At 53.9% G+C, this 20,957-nt stretch overlaps 5 protein-coding genes across 5 annotated transcripts; 2 read left to right on the top strand and 3 right to left on the bottom strand.

Moving 5' to 3' along the window:
• Positions 1-211: 211 nt before the first annotated feature.
• KHA1 (K(+)/H(+) antiporter 1) lies at positions 212-3,094 on the top strand (the record flags this gene model as incomplete). The annotated part of the gene is made up of 5 exons (XM_036644265.1): positions 212-370; positions 450-866; positions 935-1,034; positions 1,097-1,659; positions 1,739-3,094. The coding sequence occupies 5 exons, from the start codon at positions 212-214 to the stop codon at positions 3,092-3,094; spliced, it is 2,595 nt and encodes an 864-aa protein (XP_036491112.1).
• Positions 3,095-4,090: 996 nt separating this feature from the next.
• CGCS363_v012417 (uncharacterized protein) lies at positions 4,091-4,573 on the bottom strand (the record flags this gene model as incomplete). The annotated part of the gene is made up of 1 exon (XM_036644266.1): positions 4,091-4,573. The coding sequence occupies one exon, from the start codon at positions 4,571-4,573 to the stop codon at positions 4,091-4,093; it is 483 nt and encodes a 160-aa protein (XP_036490560.1).
• Positions 4,574-11,624: 7,051 nt separating this feature from the next.
• On the top strand, positions 11,625-13,543 carry CGCS363_v012418 (putative xanthine/uracil permease; the record flags this gene model as incomplete). The annotated part of the gene is made up of 2 exons (XM_036644267.1): positions 11,625-11,705; positions 11,870-13,543. 2 exons carry the CDS (start codon positions 11,625-11,627, stop codon positions 13,541-13,543), a joined length of 1,755 nt encoding a protein of 584 aa, XP_036491114.1.
• Positions 13,544-13,776: 233 nt separating this feature from the next.
• On the bottom strand, positions 13,777-15,121 carry TAD2-0 (tRNA-specific adenosine deaminase TAD2; the record flags this gene model as incomplete). The annotated part of the gene is made up of 3 exons (XM_036644268.1): positions 13,777-13,976; positions 14,038-14,770; positions 14,843-15,121. The coding sequence occupies 3 exons, from the start codon at positions 15,119-15,121 to the stop codon at positions 13,777-13,779; spliced, it is 1,212 nt and encodes a 403-aa protein (XP_036491115.1).
• A 1,540-nt stretch (positions 15,122-16,661) lies between these two features.
• On the bottom strand, positions 16,662-18,959 carry CGCS363_v012420 (uncharacterized protein; the record flags this gene model as incomplete). Its single annotated transcript, XM_036644269.1, has 1 exon — positions 16,662-18,959. The coding sequence occupies one exon, from the start codon at positions 18,957-18,959 to the stop codon at positions 16,662-16,664; it is 2,298 nt and encodes a 765-aa protein (XP_036491227.1).
• Between the last annotated feature and the right edge of the window lie 1,998 nt (positions 18,960-20,957).

The following is a 20,957-nucleotide window of genomic DNA, read 5'->3' on the forward strand; positions in this document are numbered from 1 at the left end:
TCATAAAGGAAGCTGCCCGCCGATCCTCCTCTGGTGTTACCACTCAGCAGAAAGGTTGCACAACTTTCGCGACATTGAGGCACGGCCTTGTGATCCCGATTGGCTTCCGGTACAAAGAATCCGTCGTCCTCCCCGAAAGCCCGCGCTGAACGTCCTGATCATTGTTTCATCCGCAACCTGAACAAGGACAGTGGTGCCGAAGCCAACCATCATGTCGTCCGTGACCTCGCTGTTGTCGGCGACGGCAACTTCGGCGGCTGCTCCGACGTCCACCGGCGGAAATAGAGCTGCTCCTCAGGGTGGTGTCATCGAAGGCGCGAACCCTTCGGTGTACAATCCGAAGGATCCCATCACAATGTTCATCATTCAGGTAGGTGGACTAGCTCTTCAGACCCGCCAGTTTATTCGAAAGTATGCTTGGACGTCTGACTGACTGTCGCTCTGTGCAGGCTGGGTTGATCATCATTGTCTGCCATCTCCTTCATTGGCCACTCTCCAAGATCCGACAACCTCGAGTCATCGCCGAGGTCATTGGTGGCATTGTTCTCGGTCCATCGGTCATGGGCCGCATCCCCGGCTTCCGCAACGCCATCTTTCCAACCGAGTCAATCCCAAACCTCACCCTCGTTGCCAATGTCGGACTGGTGCTCTACCTCTTTCTCATCGGCCTTGAAACGGATGTTCGCTTCCTAGTCAGCAATTGGCGGATTGCCACCTCGGTCGCGTTCGCTGGGTTGGCCCTCCCGTTCGCTCTAGGTTGCGCTCTCGCATGGGGCCTGTATAACCAATTCTCCGGGGATGAGGGCCTCGTCCACATCAATTTTAGTGTGTACATGTTGTTTATTGGCGTTGCAATCGCCATCACGGTATTCCGGCTCCATTCCATGGGCAAAACCCAACTTGAATCTGACTCAAGCTCACGCGCCGAATCTAGGCCTTCCCCGTTTTGTGTCGAATCCTGACGGAGCTGAAGCTTCTTGATACGAAGGTTGGCGTCATTGTGCTTTCGGCTGGCGTAGCCAATGATGTAGTTGGTACGTTGTCCCGGCATTCACTACTTGGTGTGAACACTTGATCTAACCTGCCCGATTTAAAGGTTGGATCTTGCTTGCTCTCTGTGTCGCTCTCGCCAACGCAGGCACTGGTCTATCTGCTTTGTGGATTCTGTTGGCGTGCATCGGCTACATGCTCTTTCTGCTATTTGCCGTCAAGCCCACCATCACATGGCTTTTGCGTCGATCGGGTAATATTGAAAATGGGCCTTCCCAGGGCATGATCTCGCTCATTTTGTTGATCGCACTTACTTCGGCATTCTTCACGGGCATCATTGGTGTTCACGCTATCTTCGGTGGCTTCATGGTTGGCCTCATTCTTCCTCGTGAAAACGGCTTTGCCATCAAAGTCACCGAAAAGTTGGAGGATTTGATCGGCGCATTATTCCTGCCTCTATACTTTACACTGTCCGGCCTCAACACCAACTTGGGACTGCTGAATTCTGGCATCACATGGGGCTACGTCTTTGCCGTTACATTCACCGCTTTCTTCACCAAAGTCATTGGTGCCACTCTTGCTGCCAAGTTAAACGGAATGGTCTGGCGAGAATCCTTTTCCATTGGAGCCTTGATGAGTTGTAAGGGACTCGTTGAACTGATTGTGTTGGTTAGTATTACCTTTGCCCACGCGAGCTGCGCGTGAGGTGACTGTCGACATCAGTCGCTAAGGCTGACTGACGTACTAGAACATCGGCTTGCAAGCCAAGATCCTGAGCACACGCACTTTTACCATCTTCGTCGTCATGGCTTTGCTGACAACTTTCGTCACAACGCCCCTGACATCGGTCCTATACCCTCCGTGGTATCAGAAGAAGATCGAAGCTTGGAGGCGCGGGGAGATTGACTGGGATACTGGTGATCTTCATCCCGAATACAATACGGGCAACGACACAGACTCCCCCAAACATGCTAGCACCCGCGTCCGACGCCTCTTAGTATACCTTCGGCTGGACAACATGCCGGCAATGCTGAACTTGGTGTCGTTATTCGGAAAGCAATCTGCATCTGACAACCAATACGTGGCACAGGATGAGAAGGGCGGCGTCCACTCAGAAACAGCCAACCTGCAGGCTTCTCCCAACACTCAGGCTGTGCGAGCTCATGGATTTCGTCTGCTACATCTTACTGACCGCGACTCGTCTGTGATGACAGTGTCGCAAGTAGCCGAGTGGAGCCAAAATGACCCGGTGGTCAACATCTTCCGTACAGTCGGCCAGTTTCTCAAGGTCGCCGTGTCTGGCGAAGTGTCAATCATGCCCGAGGCACGCTTTGCCGAAGCGCTGCTCTCCAAGTCGTCGGATATTTCATCGGACCTTCTCCTGGTTCCTTGGAGCGAGAGCGGTAGTCTGGTCGACTCTCAAGTTTCACCCGCAGATGGTGCCGCAAACAAATTTGCAACGGCATACACATCATTCGCCAAATCAATACTTGCTTCTTCTGAGCAAAACATCGGACTTTTCTTCTCTCACGATGGCTCTCGGCCAACAACCTCATCCGGCGAGAAGGCCAAGCTTATGCGAACTTACTCGTTTAGCGACATTCACCACGATATTCCATCGATTCCTGTTACGAACAAGTCCCATCACATCTTCATGCCTTACTTCGGTGGCCGCGATGATAAACTAGCCCTCATCCTAGTTTTGCAGCTCTGCGAGAAGCAGAACGCCACAGCCACTGTTGTGCACTTCGCTTCATCGGCCGAAGCTGACCAGGATGCCAGTGACTTCTTCGGCTTCATTTCGACACACGCCCCAGCTGCCACAGGGTCCCGAGTAAAATTTGAGGTTTCATCTGCCAGCAATCCCATCGAGGCTGCCGTAAGCCAGGCTACCTCCGCCATTCGGGCTGACTCCCGGGGCATTGCTTGGCATAACCTCATCGTCCTTGGTCGACGTACTTCTGCTTTGTCCAAGGAGGGTAAAAACTCTGTTAAAGTATCGACCGAGGCCAGGGAGTGTTTGGGTTCGGCGGCTGCGGCCCTCATTTCGTCCGAGGTGAAAGCAGATATGTTGGTTGTACAAGCTAAAGCCGGGTCGGCGTGATTGTTGAGGAGCATAGTCAGCGAATTGCAATGGAACATTGTGTTTTACACATAACTTACAGGCGCGTTTGCAATGCCAAGGATTCGCTTGTGCAGTGTACCAGTTCAGCATTCGACATTGTGTATGTTGCCGCTGAGATGATGTACAGCGGAATGATCCATTAGCCACTTGCGGTACAGGAACGAAGTGAAATGTGGTACTCAGACGCGTCTGGCAGGTGCACATCATGCTCCAGTCATGTTTTCTATAGCTGAATTGACGCAGCAGCTCTGGGTACCATTGTTAGTCCTGCGGGAAAGACTGGTGTCTAGGATGCTAAATGCTGAATGCAGACGCAAATGTCAAGAGTGTAGTGAAGTCTGGTGCAATGCAGAGGAGACACTTGCAGGGTGAGTAATGTAGGATCACAACAATAATAGCATGTTGTCAGGAATTGCCATTATCTCATGCAACATGATATTTCCTAATTGACATTGCTGTTGTAAATTCGATGGGGAAATAGGGCTGCCCGCACCGATTCCAACACCAAAGGAGTGGGCTCAGAGGCGCTCCGAAACAAAGCACTTACGTTGAGAACACCTACAAAAAGTAGCAGAGAGTAATCATCAGTATATCGACGCCAAAACACCAATATGGTACATCACCGACGTCTGCGTCCACTGCTACCCCCACTTCCACCGTAGCTATTGGCACTGTTGACCGCGGGCTGCATCACAAAGTTACGTATGCCCATCTCGCATGCCTGACGCAATGCTTGATGCCGCATGCCGCCTTTCATACCAGAAGCCTTATGGCCAACAAACGTGTCCACCAAAGCAGCACCCAGGGCAGCTGTAGCTACTTTGGTGCCCTTCTCGCCAATCCAGGGCCCGGGCTCATTACGCATCTGATAGGCCGCTTGGCTGCCGACACGAAATGCGGTCTGGGCAGCTTCACCAAGAGCTGCGTACCCAACGGCAGACTTCGCCCGTGGCCGAGCTCCTCGCGCGGCGTTTCCTATGGCAGGATTCCTGGGCACAGACCGACCCCTTGCGGAGCGTTCCTGCCCTGGTGGGACAAAGCGGCCTGGCGAGTCATTTTTCCCATTACCGCGGCCCGGGGCCGCATGTTCTGCAGAGCGTCGATGGGGTTCGGTCTGGTAGTCTGAATGGCGAGCACGATATGTCGCGCTAGCCCTACGCGGAACAGCGCCGTCATCCTCTGCGTGACGTGACCTTCTCCTATCGCTGATCTGAGGCTCTGAATCATAGTCGGCATAACGGGAGCGGCGCGTATTACTGGGGCGCATTTCTGGGTCATAGTCAGGGTATTTGGCGCGTCTTGTCTCGCTTGTTCGGGGCGGGTGGTAGGCATGTTGTCGTTCACGACCCCGACGAGATGCGGGGGCGTATGTGTCGAAGCCTTCTCGATCATTGGTGGTCCGATACGAGTCCCCCGCGGAGGGCCCATGGCTTCGCGCTCGCCGAGGGAGGGCTTCATCGTAGTCGTTGTGGTAGTTTTCCTTAGGAGCTTTGCGATCACGCCTTGTATCTACTGGAGATATGTGGTCGTCCAGTACCGTGTCCTTGCGCTCTTTGCGGTGCCTGCGGCTTTCGCGAGGATCTTTCTTTTGAGCATGTTCTCGCGGGTTATCATCGTAAGAGGCAACAGGTGCGGCTGCAGGCTCAGATCTGTGGCGACGGCGGGGTCCCGGGCTGCGACCCCTGGGAGGATATGGGTCGTCGTATGGGGCGGCTGCCGGACGGCGATACTGATATGCATGCGGCGGGTAAGAGCCATCCAAATCGATGTCGGGTGCTCGACGGTGAGGGCGTCCCATCCTTAGTCAGGATGGTCGGTTGTATATCCAGCTGATGAAGGGAGGCGAGGGAGGTAAAGGATGGTCAGACAGGCAGATTTGTAGCGAGAATCCTGATGGCTTTTGGGAGGATTGATTCTAGAGACGAGCATGGTGAGCGAAGAGACGAAAACTACGGGAGGGGGAGGAAATCTGGGGGTTGCGTATATAACAGTGCGTAAATCACACGGGAGTCCATGTTGTCGTCGTTTGGGGGTGGGGAGGGGCGTGGCGTGGGTTTGGGTTGGTTGGCTGGGTCAGGATGATGGGTGCGAAAAGGAAAAAGGTCTGGTCTGGGTGGATTGATGGAGAGACTAGTCTAGGCAGTGTCGACAGGCCCGGAAGATGAAGCCAATACGATTGCAGGCACACGTCCCTCTTCCCTCTGGTCTGAATGACTGCCTGTCTGTCACGGAAACCAGGCCTGACCGGCCAAAAACCGAGATCAGACGGGAGTTGTTTAACGAGGATAGCGTCACACGTAGGCGATCGGCTGACCGCTGTAGTTTTGCGGGGGTTTACGGGTCGGAGGACTCCACTGCAGTCGCGTGCGTTCGCTCAGTGGCTCGGGGTAATGTTGGGGCTCTTTCTTGCTTCCCACAAGTGCGGTCTTAGTCTTCCTTCGCCTCACCTGGTGGAACCAGTGAGGCAACCTCGAAATCTGCACCATACTGCACCATACTTAGCCGTAGGTCGTTTGGTAATAAGTCTTTCTCCAAGGGCCCGGCCTGCCACGTCGTGTACTCTCCTCACCAATATTGAGTCTGACCTCTATTCCCCCCCTTTTTCTTCTTTTGCCCTTTCCTTCAATCTGATTTCATGGCTCTAGTCGCCCGTTATTCCAATATTCGTACCCAATTATCTAACCAAGCAAGCATAACTTGGCGTCTCAAGGTCACCTTGTTACATTATCACGACATGGGCTCCGGAGGAATTCGCTGCAGGGCGGTCGTGTTGTGGCGGCATCTGGAGTGCTGCAGAATTCGAAGAGCGGAACCTGCCCTGAGCCAGCCTATCGTTGGTTGTGGCCGGCTGGAAACCCACATCTAGACCTCGCCCCCCCCGTGCCAACGACATGCAGGGTCCAACATATGACGTCACATGAGGTCAAGGTGCGTCTTCAAGCCACCATCCAGACAAATGCTGTTGGAGTTTGCAATCCCAAACGCATTGCATCCGCACACCTGCATCACGATCCAACATCATGAAGTCAGCTTGTCCACAAATTCATGGCTAATCTGCCTATCAAGCCCCCCCTGAATCCCGAGGTGCAAGCAACTCCGTGGCATCACAGCACTGATCCCAACTTCCACTCCAGGTGTCGTTACTTCAGCTTTCTACTAGTCGAACTACCTACCCAACACCTGACTTCTCACTAGTCAGTCACTCAGTGTCCTCGACACCGCTTGACTGCACACTCACAGCCAAACCAATGCAAAGGAGAAAGAATGCAGGGCGGTCAACACTTACTTCGGCCCAGTCTGCATGGTACTGCTCCTTTGATCAGACGGTACTCCTGCTGAAGATTGGCTGCGGGTGACGTCGTGAGATTACTTGACATGGCAATGAAGTCCAATTGCTCAACCTGAGGCGGCACACTACCTAGGTAGGCCAGCATTCATCACATCACGCGACGTGAGAGGAAAGAGAGGGGCAATTGCATTTCGGGTGTCGCTTCAGATCGGCCCTGCGTTCTGGGAGCGTTAGGCGCCGAGTTGGACACGTCCCCCTTCAAAGGTTATCGAGTTCGGATAACATTCAACTACTTATCTGGCGAAGGCAGAATCCTTATGATGAGGACTGGCATGGATGGAAACCTCGATAATCGAGTCTAGAGGTGCAGGTGCTAGCATCGGCGTTCCTGAGACTCGCATGGGTTTGCTGGCCAACTTTCGACTTGACCAGAAGCCATCCGTTGCGCAAGACCAAACTTCCTAGATGCTATGCACAGGCCCTATTATTGAGCCAAGGCTAGCGCTGTGTGGGATGGATGATTAGCAAAGCAGGCCCCTGGGACTTTCCCTACTATGTACTTTCCCGCCGCTGTCCTGGTCTGCCTCAGCAATACCGCCCGGCCAGCATTTCGATGCGTGCTGTGGTTTCTCTCTGAGCACAAAGTTCTAAAGAGACCGCCTATCCTTCCTGTGTCTGCGCGGCTATATTTCCTGCGTGCTTATTCACTCCTGTTGAGACGATAGGAGCAGCGACGACGACGATTGAGGCACGACGATAAGTAGAATAGCCACAGGAAAAGTAGTCGGCATAGCACAGGAAAAATAGGCGGTCTCGTTCTAAAATCTCACACAAGCCTCAAGCAAGTCGGACAAGGCATCGCCGAGGTTGGGTCGGTCCCAAACCCGTGGCACCGTTCTATATCACAAGCGGGCCGCGCACATGTGCCGTGGGAGCCAGGGCCCTGATTAACATACAACGCTGCTGTTCAAATATTGTCACTCCGGTCTTCGGGCATCGCGATTTTGAGACTATGACACCAGCCAAACAGTCCTACGGTCGTGTACGAATACGTTATTATGTGGGTGCTTTTCCTCCCGAGCTCTCGGATCCCGCAGTGCAATCCCGGCGAAGTGCGCTGGTTTCTGATTAGTGCTGGTCTGTCGTATTTTCAGCGATATCCAAAAGGAAAGCGGGGCCAAAGATAAGAGATGTCTCGTTTGGGTTATGTGTCCCGTGCCGCGAAGTTGTCCTAGGATAACGGTCGGCTGTTGTCCATCTGAACATGCCGCCGTATTCTCCACAACCGAGAATGAGATGGGTTGCCCACCTTGGACGAAGCTAGACCAAGATGACAGTGCATTGACATGCCATCTGATCCCGAACATTCGGTTCGTTCCTTCGCTTCGTGCATGAACCAAGTGAATTGTCACTGAAAAGGATGGAATGTCCACCCCGGAAACTTGGGACATTATATCGAGGCTGCACTGTCTACGACGCTTAAAGGCTGGCCGTGAAACTCTGCAATGAACACACATTGTAGAACGCATCACGCTTAGCCGGTAGCCACTGGTGATGAAATACTTAGTCTGGAGCCGCGGCCAAAGAAAGTGTGGCCAGGCTTGCAGCGGTATGTGTCACGACAGCGAGTCAGTGACTATAACCCAATGGAATCTGCAAACACTTGTTCTTGCAAACTCAGAACCGAGCGACGTCCTGTCTATCGTGACCACACCAGAATCACATATCCCATTTGATTCGACCCAAGAAATCCTTCCCCATCTTTCGAATCTCTGGGACTCATAAGATGATCCACGGGCGGAAATGGCATGGCCGTCAGGCAAGGGCATGATTCCTTCCTTCCTGCACATTCTCATTCATGCAGTCTGGTGGTGGTGGTGAAGGCGTTTGTCGGCCATGCGCTAGTGCTGCGGTGTGCCCTCCCTCGGTTTCCCAACTTGCAATTCGTGGGGGTGGGCCGGGCCCTTGCTGGAGTGAGCTGGCAATCACAATCGAAAGCGTAATCAGCAGCCGGGGTGCATGTCGGGGGGCTCCTATCGCTCAGACGAATGGCAGGTGACAGATTAGACGTGAACTGGACCAAACATGCGTACACTCTTTGCCGTCGGTGGAGTGGTCCGCCGACGACCGTTCTTCGCCCGGTTTCGTCCAAGAAGTCGTCGCCTGGCATCTGAGCACGATAACGAATGACGGGGGAAGTAGTACGGGCGACGCCGTTCGGGCAAAGCAGTTGTAGAAAAGGGGAGGGTGGGTTTCTCCGGCCGCCAATTAATCCATCCATCGACAGCTGGTGGCGCAGAGACAACAAAGTCAGAAAGGGTATCTGTACGTATCTACTGATTGTACTGTACCAGAGGCTGGAATCTCAACATCAACAAGTAGGTACCCAAGAAACGGAAGCGCCCAGGGCAAGACATTACATCGCAGCAGTGGATATGGTGGACATGACCGGCTTGGCGACAACCGGGACGTGGCCTTCGCCGACTTGTGTCTCGCATGGCTGGTTTAGCAGATGAGCTTGTACTACCAATACCAGGGCAACAACTACTATGTATGTGCTAGCTACCTACTGCGAAGGAGCTGACGATGCTGATGCCAAGAACGAACGACATGGAGACTGATTAGGACATGTCGCCCTCCCGTCGCCAGCGCACTATGCCGCGCCATCTGAAGAGTTCCACGAGGTGGCGCTGTCCGGTATCCGGCGGTCTGATGGCGCTGTCAAGACGCACTGCTGCGGTGTCAAGCTGGAAAAAGAAAGCAACGGACGGCGTCGAAGTCCACACGCGAGGCTGTCCTCAGCTATACCTTACCTCATTGCCTGTTATGGTACCGGACGTCTTTTGGGCTCTCTCACTACGGCCCCGCCCGGCCAGGGCGGGCCTCGTCCAAGAACAGCATAGCACCGGGCCTGTGAGCCCAATCAAGCGTGGCAATCGCCCCTCTTCGAAGCTGAAAAATGGGGTGTTAATCCCGCGGTCAATGGGCGGCTGCGGCAAGTAGAGATAGCTGCCCCGGCCGAGACAGCTGCCCGCATGTTGAGGCACCAGGCGGGCTGCAATGTACTGTGCTGCCGGCCATCGGCCGCGAGGCTCCGCCTCGCACAATGGAACACAGTATGCGTGCATCTCATCCCAATGTACCTGAGTATGCTAAGTCAGTCCCCGAAGGAGACTTCATCCCGAGAACCAGGGCGGGGGGAAGAGGGAGGTAGGCAGAGATGCCAGAACAATGAAAGTGACTATCATGCGTGCAACAAGTCCCCTCCGTTCTAGGCTTCCTGCCATATTTGCCCGGCTGCGGTGGCAGTGACAGAGGCAGTCGGCGCGATACCACCATCAGCCGGCACAGCATGATTCAACGTCGGAGATCCCTTAATCAAGACCAAGTGCTCACCGACCCAAGGTTCCTTGCCTTAGTGTGCATTTCCCGTACCTTAAACCACCTTAGCTCAAGATGGGTCCGAACCGTGCAGTCAAAACATAGAGCTCCTCGACTTCAATGGGGACTTTTTACCTGCACTTCATGCCCCTGCCCTAATGCTAGGCAAGGCGAGGTACCTACCCAAGGTAAGGTAAGGTCGGGTAGGCCGCACTTTTGTGCGACTGGACGCTATTTTCCAAACCCGAAAACCTTTCCGCCTCTTTTGTGGGTCTCGAGTTCAAATTTCCGTAACATCCAATTCCCATCTACTTCTCGACTTCTGCAACCCGCCATTTGCGGCAACGATGCTCTCGTCCTGACCCTGACCATTACCTTTTCCCGCTTGAGCACACATACTCATGGGCCTCTCTCCTTCCTCTCAGCAACTATGCTGTCCTGCATTTGAATGGCGCCGTGTGGCGCTCGATACGGCAGGTTTCTGACGTGACATGGCACCTGAAATTGGACGATAAAAGTGAGTGAGTTCCATTCCCGAACGAAGCCACACCGAATGGAGACCTAGCTGCTGGCGGTGGCGCCTCCATACCATGTGGTGAGGACGGGAGGGTATCCATTCGTGTGGCCAAGTGAGTAAACGGCCATACTAATCGTGGGTCCTATCTCTGATGACCTGCCTAAGATATCGGCTTAGCCATACCTTAATCGGTAGCCGCGAAAGAAAAAGACAGCGGTCGGGACGCTTCCTTTGTTTCTTCTCCCCTCCCCCCTCGTCGCCCCTTCCCCTCCCCGTAGAATCCATCAATACTTCTTCACCCCCGTCCATGAGTGAGTTGAGTTCAGCTTGACTTCCAGCCCGTTGACGCGACCGCGTCGCACACAAGCGCGGCGACGCCCTCTGCCTGGGTAGGAGGTGGTCCGGTCCAGCCTTCACTTGGATACCTTACCACGGCGACGTCGACGTATAGCGCCCAGGACGCTGCCATGCATGCGGTGCGATGCCATGGCTATGTATCCGGGCCGGATGCAAGTACCTTCCCGCGCTAAAGGGCTTGTCCGCCTTGCCTCACATACCTTACTAGTCTTTGCGATACATGTACGGGTGCCACACCATTCTCTTGACATAGAACGATGGAAGCCAAAGTTAGAACGTGGGTGCCATGCCATCCACCTCCATCGCATCAAATCCCATCGTTCCAGCATCCGTATCCTTGCCCACCTGCCCGCCTACGGCCTGCGCCAGTGATCCACGCCATGCCCCATCACAGGCTGGACCCCCCGGCGATCCAGCAAATGATAATCATTTTCGCGCTATTAAATAATGGCTCGAGTTTTCTTTGATAACGGGACTGACTGGCTGGATGTTGTCCATCGGCCTTGCCTCCTCCGAATTTGCTGCCGCGCATTCTACGCAGCAGGTTGATAAAAACCTGACGTCTTGCCGCTCTCTCGGACAGCTTGCTGCTTCTCTAGGCTTGTCCTCCTCCTACCCACTTATCACCGTTGTCGTTGTCCGGTCTTCGTCGGCAGTGCGATCTCGAACCAGATTTGCTGCACTGGAACCTCCTGCCGTCCTCGCAAACTACCTATCGCTGGTGTCAAGTTGACTGAGGCTTTCCCGGTCTTGCTTTTCACGCTTGCTTTTCCGGCGACCAAAATCTACGCTGCCACCTTTCTCACTTTGATCAGACTCTATCGGCTTTTGATCGCCGACACCTGGTCATATTTTCTTCTTCGTTTTCATTTTCTTTCTTTCTTTCCCCTGGCCTGTAGACTGGGCCGTCTGATCTCTCCTCGGACACCAACGCTGAAGAGGGAGGGGGGAAAATTTTGTGCAAGATGGGGTGGATTCATAACGCCAATGCCAAGATCGCCGCTAGCCCGGTCGGTCGGTGGTTCCAACTTGAAGGCTCCGGTCATGTAAGTCGCAGTGCCCCTAGATCATTCCTTGACTATCCCATTGGGCGTTGAGCTCGGCTCGCCTGCTTCTCATGGTTGCGGTCGCCGTCAGACGCGAGGATGGCAGGACTGGATGGTTTTCTTGCCCAATATCTAACTGCGGTTACTAACCGAAACAACTGCAGCCCCGAGAGCGTAAGGGCTCGTACTTCTTCACCGAGATCCGTGCTGGTCTTGTCGCCTTTTTCGCCATGGCTTACATCATTGCCGTCAACTCGTCCATCGTGTCTGATACCGGCGGCACCTGTGTTTGCCCTCGTACAGCCGATGACTTTACTTGCGACAAGGACGAAGATTATCTGCTGTGCGTGGCTGAGGTGAAGCGCGACATCGTCACTGCTACCGCCGCCATCTCTGCTCTGGCCACCTTTTTCATGGGTCTGCTTGCCAACATGCCCGTTGGTTGCGCGCCGGGCATGGGTCTGAACGCCTACTTCGCTTACTCTGTCGTCGGCTACCACGGGACCGGCGCCGTTCCCTACCAGGTCGCCCTCACTGCCATCTTCATTGAGGGCTTCATATTTTTCGGCCTCGCTCTGCTTGGGATGCGCCAGTGGCTTGCCCGTGCCATTCCCCGCTCTATCAAGCTCGCCACCGGTGTCGGCATCGGCTTCTTCCTCACCCTGATCGGTCTGACTTACAGCGAAGGTATCGGCCTGATCGTCGGTGCCACCTCCACCCCCTTAGAGTTGGCCGGATGTGAGCAAGGCCTCATGGTGGACGGCCTTTGCCCCTCTTCAACCAAGATGCGCAGTCCAACCATGTGGATTGGCATCTTCTGCGGTGGCATACTGACCGTCATGCTCATGATGTACCGCTTCAAAGGCGCCATACTCGCTGGCATCATCCTTGTCAGCATCATCTCCTGGCCCCGCGGGACCGACGTTACCTACTTTCCCTACACTGCTGTCGGGGACTCAAACTTCGACTTCTTCAAAAAGGTTGTCGATTTTCACCCCATTCAGCATACCCTCAATGTCCAGGAATGGAATGTTGCCGGATACAGTGGCGCCTTCGGCCTTGCCCTCATCACCTTTCTATATGTCGATATTCTTGACTGTACCGGCACGCTGTACTCGATGGCTCGATTCGCAAACCTCATCGACGAGGACACGCAGGATTTCGAGGGCTCTTCTGTCGCTTACATGGTTGACGCCCTTAGCATTTCGATTGGCGCCCTCTTCGGCACTCCCCCAGTCACTGCTTTTGTCGAGTCAGGCGCCGGCATCTCTGAGGGCGGAAAGACTGGCATCACTGCAATGATGACTGGACTTTGCTTCTTTATATCAGTCTTCTTTGCTCCTATCTTCGCTTCTATTCCATCCTGGGCTACCGGCTGCGTCTTGGTTCTTGTTGGATCCATGATGGTCCGGGCCGTGACCGAGATCAATTGGAGATATATGGGCGATGCTGTCCCTGCCTTCATTACTATGGCTCTTATGCCCTTCACATATTCCATCGCCGATGGCCTGATTGGTGGTGTCTGCAGCTACATCTTGATCAACACCCTAGTCTGGGTGATCGAGAAGGCCTCTTTTGGCCGTATAGTTCCCCCTAACAAGGACGAGAAAGATCCTTGGACGTGGCGCATTCCTGGCGGCATCCTTCCGCCGTGGGTTAGACGTCTCATCAAGGGCAAGAAGGACTTCTGGCGTGCAGACCACCAAGATGGCGGCAACGTCGCCGAGGAGCCTCAGCCCCTGGAGAAGACGGCCAGTTCTGACCAGGGTGGCTCGGTGAACGGCAAAGACAAGGACGTTGGCGAGACCATCTCACCGCGGGGTGACAGGTCATCTTGAGTAGTATCAGTAAGGGAGGATCTTGGAAATTATAAACATAAAGTACGAATGTCTTGCTTGTTACTTGGACAGGATACCCGACCATGGACATGTGTCCAGCATTATTTGCTTTAAATTTACAACAGTAGCAGTAATGAGAAAGGTGAATATCTCACCCGTGGTGCTTGCTACTGGCTTGGTAGGGTGTTTTTCCCGGACATACTGCGAGTGGCTCTCATGACGTACGAACTGGTTCAGGCCCTGACATCCTCGCCATTGCCGAGAGTAGCAATCGCGCCAATTGCAGACTCAACAATGCCGTCCTGAGTATCGTGGGGGCTTGCAGCTTCAGCGTCGGTGGATACGGCTGGTGCCGTTGTGACGGCTTCGCTTCCAGCTTGTTCCATGGCAGCAAGTCGCGCAGCCCTGCCTTCCTTCTTTCGCGGTACCGGTGCTGTGGGATGTATTAGTAGACGAATCATTGCCACAGATTTTCAATGGCAACGAGAACTTACCGCGACCATTTTCCTGGACGTAGAAACGCCGGAGAAGACTGACAGCTTCGTCACGGCCCCATCCGCCCTCTGCTTCGAACCCACGCTCAACGTTGCCACCATCGCCGGGTTGGTCTGTTGCTTGGCGGTTGCCCATTAGCATGCTCTTGTTCGACGAAGAGCTAGATGGTCGGGAGATGTTGCTAGCGTTAGTGGAGACCTGGAGAGGCTTTGTTGCAGGGGTAGGATTGGACGAGCTGGTTGAGTTCCTGTGAATGCTGAACACGCCACCGGTGCCGCCAAACTTGTCGTTGACAGCGCCGAAATAGACCTTGTTGATGCCAAGCTGTCGCAGAAGGCCAGCACACATGACGCAGGGTTCGACTGTAACGTACAGAACACACTCCCGAACAATGGAGCGGGCGACTTGAGTATCTCGGTGCAGCTTCTGACCGTAGGGGTACAGGTGACCGTTTCTGACGTAGTCATCGTCCATAGGGAACAAGTCCGAGTCGTCGTCATCTTGAGTGTCAGACTTAGAACGCTGGTCGGCTGACGAGTCGAATTGTTCATCGGCCGGCTTCTCAGACTTGCCCGCTCCGTAGGAGAGAAGGGCGGACAGTGCCATGAACTCAGCATGCCGGGTACCGTTCCGAGTAACATTTGTTGCATTCATGCCTCTCGCCACGACGGCTCCCTTGTGGACGAGAACACAGCCAACGGGTGTCTCGTTCGTCCTCAAAGCCAGACGGGCCTGCAGGAAAAGTCAGCCACTGCGTTGAACAACCTCGTCATCACGTGGCATCCAAGAATAGCCACGACCTACCATATCCAGAGCCTGGTCCATGAAGACCTGATGGATGCGCTTTTCCCCGGTAGGAGTGTAGGGGTCACGGTTGATGGAGCCGGACGACCGAGGTCGAGAGGCTGCGTCGTCGACGGAGAGGCGGTTCAAGGCGGCAGTGGGAGCGACAACTGCAGTTGGGGGAACTTGATTCTCCTTGTCGCTGGTCAAAGCAGGAGCGGTCATGGTCTTCGGAGAATGTGGGTTTGCGGCTGAGTCTTGAGTATGGGAAACGATGGTTCGAGGTGCGACATCGGCCATTTTCGATTGTTCCAATGATGGTGGCAAGTTCTTTTCTCCGGGTGGTGATGATTGTGACTGGGAAGACGCTGCTGGGGCGGATGGAGGTGAAGGTGAATGTGATGGTGAGGGCAGGGGTGGAGCAGATTTGGTGTTGGGAGAGAAGGGGGATTTGAGACGGGCGAAGACTGTCTGTAGGAATTTCCCAGTTGTTGAAAACCGCTGCATCCTCCTTTCCTGTGACTCGGAGTCATTCGGGGTCGATCCCGTTGTGGAAGGCGCCTTCGTCATATTGCCCATCTTGGCAGGCTCGTCGATGCCTGCCATTCACCAAGACTTCTGGACAGGCTGGGCAGGTACCGCAAAGATCCCAGACAGCAACAACACTACCTAGATGCGCACTTGCAGGTGCAGGAGCAGCCTCTGTGGGCCTGGGCCTGGGCCTGAAGGGCTGGGTTATCTCCCTCTTTGTAAAGCAGAAGAGCAGGCAGGCTCCAGGTTTCAGGCACCTCTTTTGTGCAAACAAGTGGTCTGCTGATGAAATCAACACTACCTGACACAATCTTCTTTTGACTGCTCTCAAATCCGCAGCTTGTCTAGGTCATCTGATCCAGCGTTCCTCCTCATCAAAGCCTTAAGGTAAGGAGAGGTCAGCATCGACCTTTCAAGGCAGAGATCGGGCACGGGAATACCGCACCAAATACCTGGTCCGTAAGCTTTTCAGTCAAAAGGTCTTTGTTGGTCTTTCCGATAAAAGTCTCTAGACAAGTACGGGATAAAGCGTAGTGTCTAAGGCGACAGACTTGAAAATCAATGGCGACTCAAACCTGCCGGCGGAAAAAAATAAGGTAGAAAAGAAGGGGACTGAAACAGGTGGGAAGCAAGTAAGCCCAGGAGTTCAGTTTTCAGTCATAATGACTACCCCCTATGGCGAGAAACAGGCCTCAATCTGAAAGTCTTCTGCCCAAGCCTACCGATGGTGAAGTTTTTTCGTGGTCGATACCGAGAAACCAAGTTTGGAGTGCACAAGCAACCCATTAGTGACATCGTGAGATGAACTTTGCAGGAATGAAGTGGGAACGTGTTCGATCACGTGATACGAGCTGTTAAGCAGTGCACCGACCATTTGAAAATGCCAAATTATGCTTCTAACAGTTCAACTCGGCTTACCGATCTTACAGTAAATACATATATGCCACGAAGGAGTCGATAAAGGAGGCTTGCAAGAAGTGAGTAAGTGCAACAAGCAACTGCTGGTTACACCCATCGTGTCACGTCATCTCTTGTTATCATAGATAGAAATGTGAGCAAGACAGTATATTGTTAACCACACAAACTAGCAGGATATACATGTTCCCTTTCCAACCTGCGCAATCAGCAAGACCGTCTTGCCCGATGATTAAGCTGACATGGCAGCCCTCGCTGGGCAATCATATCTCATCAAAACAGAGGGGTATCTCAGAAACCAACGCTCCCATAAACATCAGCAAACGCTACAACTCATTCCTTGTCCATAGAAGCCAGGAACATCCATCCAAGCCACTGGTCAACGAAGTGCCTGTTAGAGCACTCGCGCGAAGCCCAGAAGCCTGGGCCCAACTGCCGGGCTCGCCCGGGAGTTTGCCGCGGCATTCTGGCGACGGGTGTGTCGTAGTCTCGTGCTGACGCAGGAGAGTAGCCTCGCGCTGTCGCTGAAGCCTTGCGGCTTTGGCGTGGTACTGAGACGGCTCTGTTGCGGTCTCAAGCCATGGAGACTTGAGTAAGGGTAGTAGGCCTCATACATAACGAGGCCAAAGAGGATCTGGACAAGGCCACCAACAAGTGCTCGGGCTTCCAGTGAAGTGCCAATCTTGCCAAAAACTGCCACAATCAGTACTGCAGACAATAGTGCCTGTGTCATGGACAGCTGATCGACAAGAGCGCGACATGTGATTACTACATGATCGCCGACCATGGCCTCAATCGCGCTCTGCACTCCAGTCACCTTAGTGAGCGAAGACCGGGAGCTGAGCGGCGCAGACGTGCCACGACTAATCGCCGACGATGTGCTGGCAACCCGCGCGCCACGTACTGGCGTGGTCGTGGTCTCGCCAACCCTCTCACCAGAAATTGTCGCCGTGGTAGTCGCGTAATAAGACTGCTCCTCGACCAGTGTCGAGAAGCGATCTGAAGAAGCAACGGTGGATAGCGGTACTTGGCTTGGCACTGCTCGAACCGGAGACGCGTTGAAGCTTCCGCCATTTGCGGTTGCTAGTGACGTGTTGGAACCATTGGCCAGCGCAGCGCGGGCAGAGGAAGTCAGTCTCGTAGTAACGTCGCTGGCGGACTGGTGCGATAGGGCTCCATCATGACTGCTATATGTCACCAGCGGTGATTGTGCTGACCGGCTTCGGGAGGCATCTGGGCGGATGGTGGAGGAGGCGCCAAGGTTCTGTTCCACTGTCAGCGTGAACATTGAAGTTAGGCAGTCAGAAGTGCGCACCAGTGAGACATTTTCAATCTCTGAAAATGAGGGGAGTGCTCTTCCGCCTGATGTTAAGATATGCCCATGATCCACATATGCAGTTTCGAGGAGTTGCGGTGATGTCAAGGCGCCGGAACCAGCTGTGCTGACCGCAGCTCTTTGGGCCAGGTTGCCTGTCTCGGCATCGTGTAGGCTTACAGACCGGCGATCTTGGGTCAAGCTTGGGCGCAAAGACGAAGCCTGACCAAAGTTGGAGGCACCAATTTCGTTGACCAAAGCAGAGTCGTCGTCCAAGAAGCTCGGCTCAGGAGAGTACAAGCTGAAATCGACGTAGTTGTTGGCCGGTCCTGATGCATCCAGGTACGGTAGCGTCGGTGGACGTAGTGCGGCATTCTCGAACGAATCGGCGACAGAGACAGTTTGGAGGATGTCGCGGTTGGCTTGTAGTTGATCGAAAATGGCGGAGGGCGTCGCGGGCGAACGGCTTGACTGTGGAGAGAGATGGCCCGCCGGGTCGAAGAAGAAGTCGTAGTCGAAGGGGGTGACATTGACGGCCTCGTCGTCATACTGTACGAAGGACTCCCAGGATTCGGAAAAGTCGAAAGATGTGTCGGCAACCTCAAGAGCAGGTAAGATCGGCTCAGTAAACAAGGACGGAGATATGTTATGCTGCGATTGTCGGTCTTTGACAGTACGAGTACCTGGTGCAGTCGAGGTTCTGGCTTTCTTCGGTAGCCGAGCTGGGGTGGCGGGTTGCGCCTGCGCAGCTGCGGTACGCTTCTTGTGGCTTGGGTCGCACCGGACCTTCTTCTTCTTGCAAGCATCACAGGCCTTGATGATGCGCATGAGGTGTGCGTGATCCCGTTGCTCCTTCGTCTTGCAGCCGCGAGAAGCAGAATTGGTGACATCACGGCCATCCTTGGTCATGATCTTCATTCCTGGGAGATGAGAGAAGTCGTTGGCTTGTGGCTTGGCGGCGGCAGAAGCACTCTTCTTTGTGATCTTTGTGGGCTTCATCTCCTGGGCTACCGAAGTAGGAGTTGACACGGATACAGTGCTTGGCGTCGAATGGGACCAGTTCCAGTCCGAAATGACAGGGGAAACGAAGTTAGAGTCGTAGCCGGAATCCTGCACGGGGCTAGACTCGGCAGACACTGCCTGTGTCACGACGGGATAATACTTGAAGGTCTCTCCTGTAAGTTGGGAGTACTCAAAGAAATCCATCGAAACGGTGGCCCTCTTCTCTTTGATGGAGGCGGGTCCAGGAAAATAGGCATTGATGAGGTCGTCAAGTTGCTGAGTACCCAAAGCAGGGTAGAACTGCAGGGAGGCGCCAAGGAACGGTTGGCAGATTGAGAAGCCCTGGAGAGCGCCAACGGAGTTGTTGCGAGACATGGCCGCCATCTGATTGACGGCGGAAGCTACGGACAGGAAGCGGCGAAACGTGGACGATATTGTGATGGACAATCAAGTCCTTGGGATAGAGGTCGGTTCTTTGTTGCAGAGCTGGCTGAATCGATTCGTCTGAGAGATTGTAAGCCTCTACGGTATGGTTCTTGCAGCCCGTCCCTGCCGTGCATCTAATTCAAACCATCCCAGTTCCCCGTGTGCAATGGCCTGGCACTACTTAGGTAGGTATCCGCCGGCCGGCGTGTGGGGGGGGGGGGGGGGGGTTGGTTCGGGCCAGGCAGACATGACCGGAAAGGCTTGCGTACCTGGAACAAATTCGATGCGGCAAGAGACTCTTACGTTCTTGACGATAGAAGCTTCAGAGCGTGTTACTGTAGGATCGTTTTTTGGCCCAGATAGATGAGATAGGGTATTGATGATTTCCAATGGGAAGGGAGGTAAGCCTGAGGAAGGGGGAAGGTCTCCAACTTAGGAGTAGCTTCAGCGAGTCTATCACTCGGCGTATCAAAGTCGACGAAGAGAGTAACGAGAAAAGGAAGAAGTGGAAAGGCTTGGGCGGGATGGGCGGGCGGGAGTCATGGAAGGTATTTCAGGTTGAGGCAGCTCATGTGCACAGCATCGTCTGGTACCTTGTATACCCGGCAAGGCGCAGCCTGTCCGTGGTATTGATTGAACTCGTCGGCGAGATGAAAATGGACTAGCGCCCTCGCGACGCCGTTTCGTAGCACAGCCAATCATAGCCGCAGATCGGGGCCGAAGGATCCATTAGAAACTCTCTAATTGGTTGCCCAGATCCACCTCCAGCGCGCCAGACATAAGATTTTCGGCGACCGAATTGGCTCTTGTCACGTGACTGTGAGTCAGCCTCGAAGCCAATGGCGGCCGCTCCTGGACGTTCGCACCAGCCATGCAGCTTTAGGCGGAGGGCGGGCTAAAATGCTGCAATGCTGACAGGCGACTTTTGGGATACGTACCGCGTCCATGCAAGAACATCGTTCTGAGTACTTTCGATGTTTTCTGAATGTCAGCAAGATGCCACACCCTGCACTATCGTTCTTTCGTCTTTCCAACCCCCTGCTCGTAATCCTCGCCCTGGACTCACAGCTGTATGGTTTCCGGCTCAAATCATGGAAAGGACCGAAGAAAAACAGGATACTGGAAGACTTTGGCTTGCGATACAGCAAATGCTTAGGTGTAGCGGGCATCAACAGTCCTCCTTTGCACTGCGCGCACTTTTTGGGACAAGACAGGAGCTGCCCAGGCTGATGTCAGCTAGGTCGTTGGTTCGCACATTACAGGCCTATTCCACCGCGTCACCGGTCTTTATGACTATGATGAGTGTTATGTTCTTACCGAGCGCTTCTCTCGTTGCCCAGAAAAGAGGATTCGCAATTTGAAGGCCCGGCCCTCCCAGTCGCAATCGTGAACTTCACGAGGCAATATTAAGAAAGATGACTCTGCCGCGCGTTGAGCCCACCCGCCAGCCGAAGGTCTAGATAAACGCAGGCTGCAAGGGGTACGAACATAATAGAGGTTCTCTACTGACCTCATTACTGCTATATTCTCTATAGGTTTCAATTACTATTATCATTCCTACAAAATGTACTACCCCATTGTTAATGTTTCCCTTCTTACCCTCTTCACTATGCCTATCCTCATCGTCCTCGTTACTGAGCTAGTAGCGAATGGATGGTCGACGGTGTCGAAATCGACTAAGCCTGGCAGAGTAGTACGTTCAACAGACAAAGGTGTGTTCAGTTCCAAACCTAAGACTGCATCTGTCCGATTTATACGTTAGGATAGAAGGCGCCTGACCAAGTTGTTTCTGTCGGGACCCCCGCATGTTGGGGATGAAAGAACCTTTAACAGGGCGTTCGCTGAACTCCTGAGCCTTCGTAGCCATTTGGAAGCTGAACTAGGCATTTCGCAGTTCAGGTGTTCATTCGTTTGATCGTTCACGCCTTCGTACCTCCAGTGGGCCGA

Source organism: Colletotrichum siamense (genome assembly GCF_013390195.1).
Source record: "Colletotrichum siamense strain Cg363 chromosome Unknown KSG_Cg363_contig08, whole genome shotgun sequence".
NCBI classification, from domain to species: domain Eukaryota; kingdom Fungi; phylum Ascomycota; class Sordariomycetes; order Glomerellales; family Glomerellaceae; genus Colletotrichum; species Colletotrichum siamense.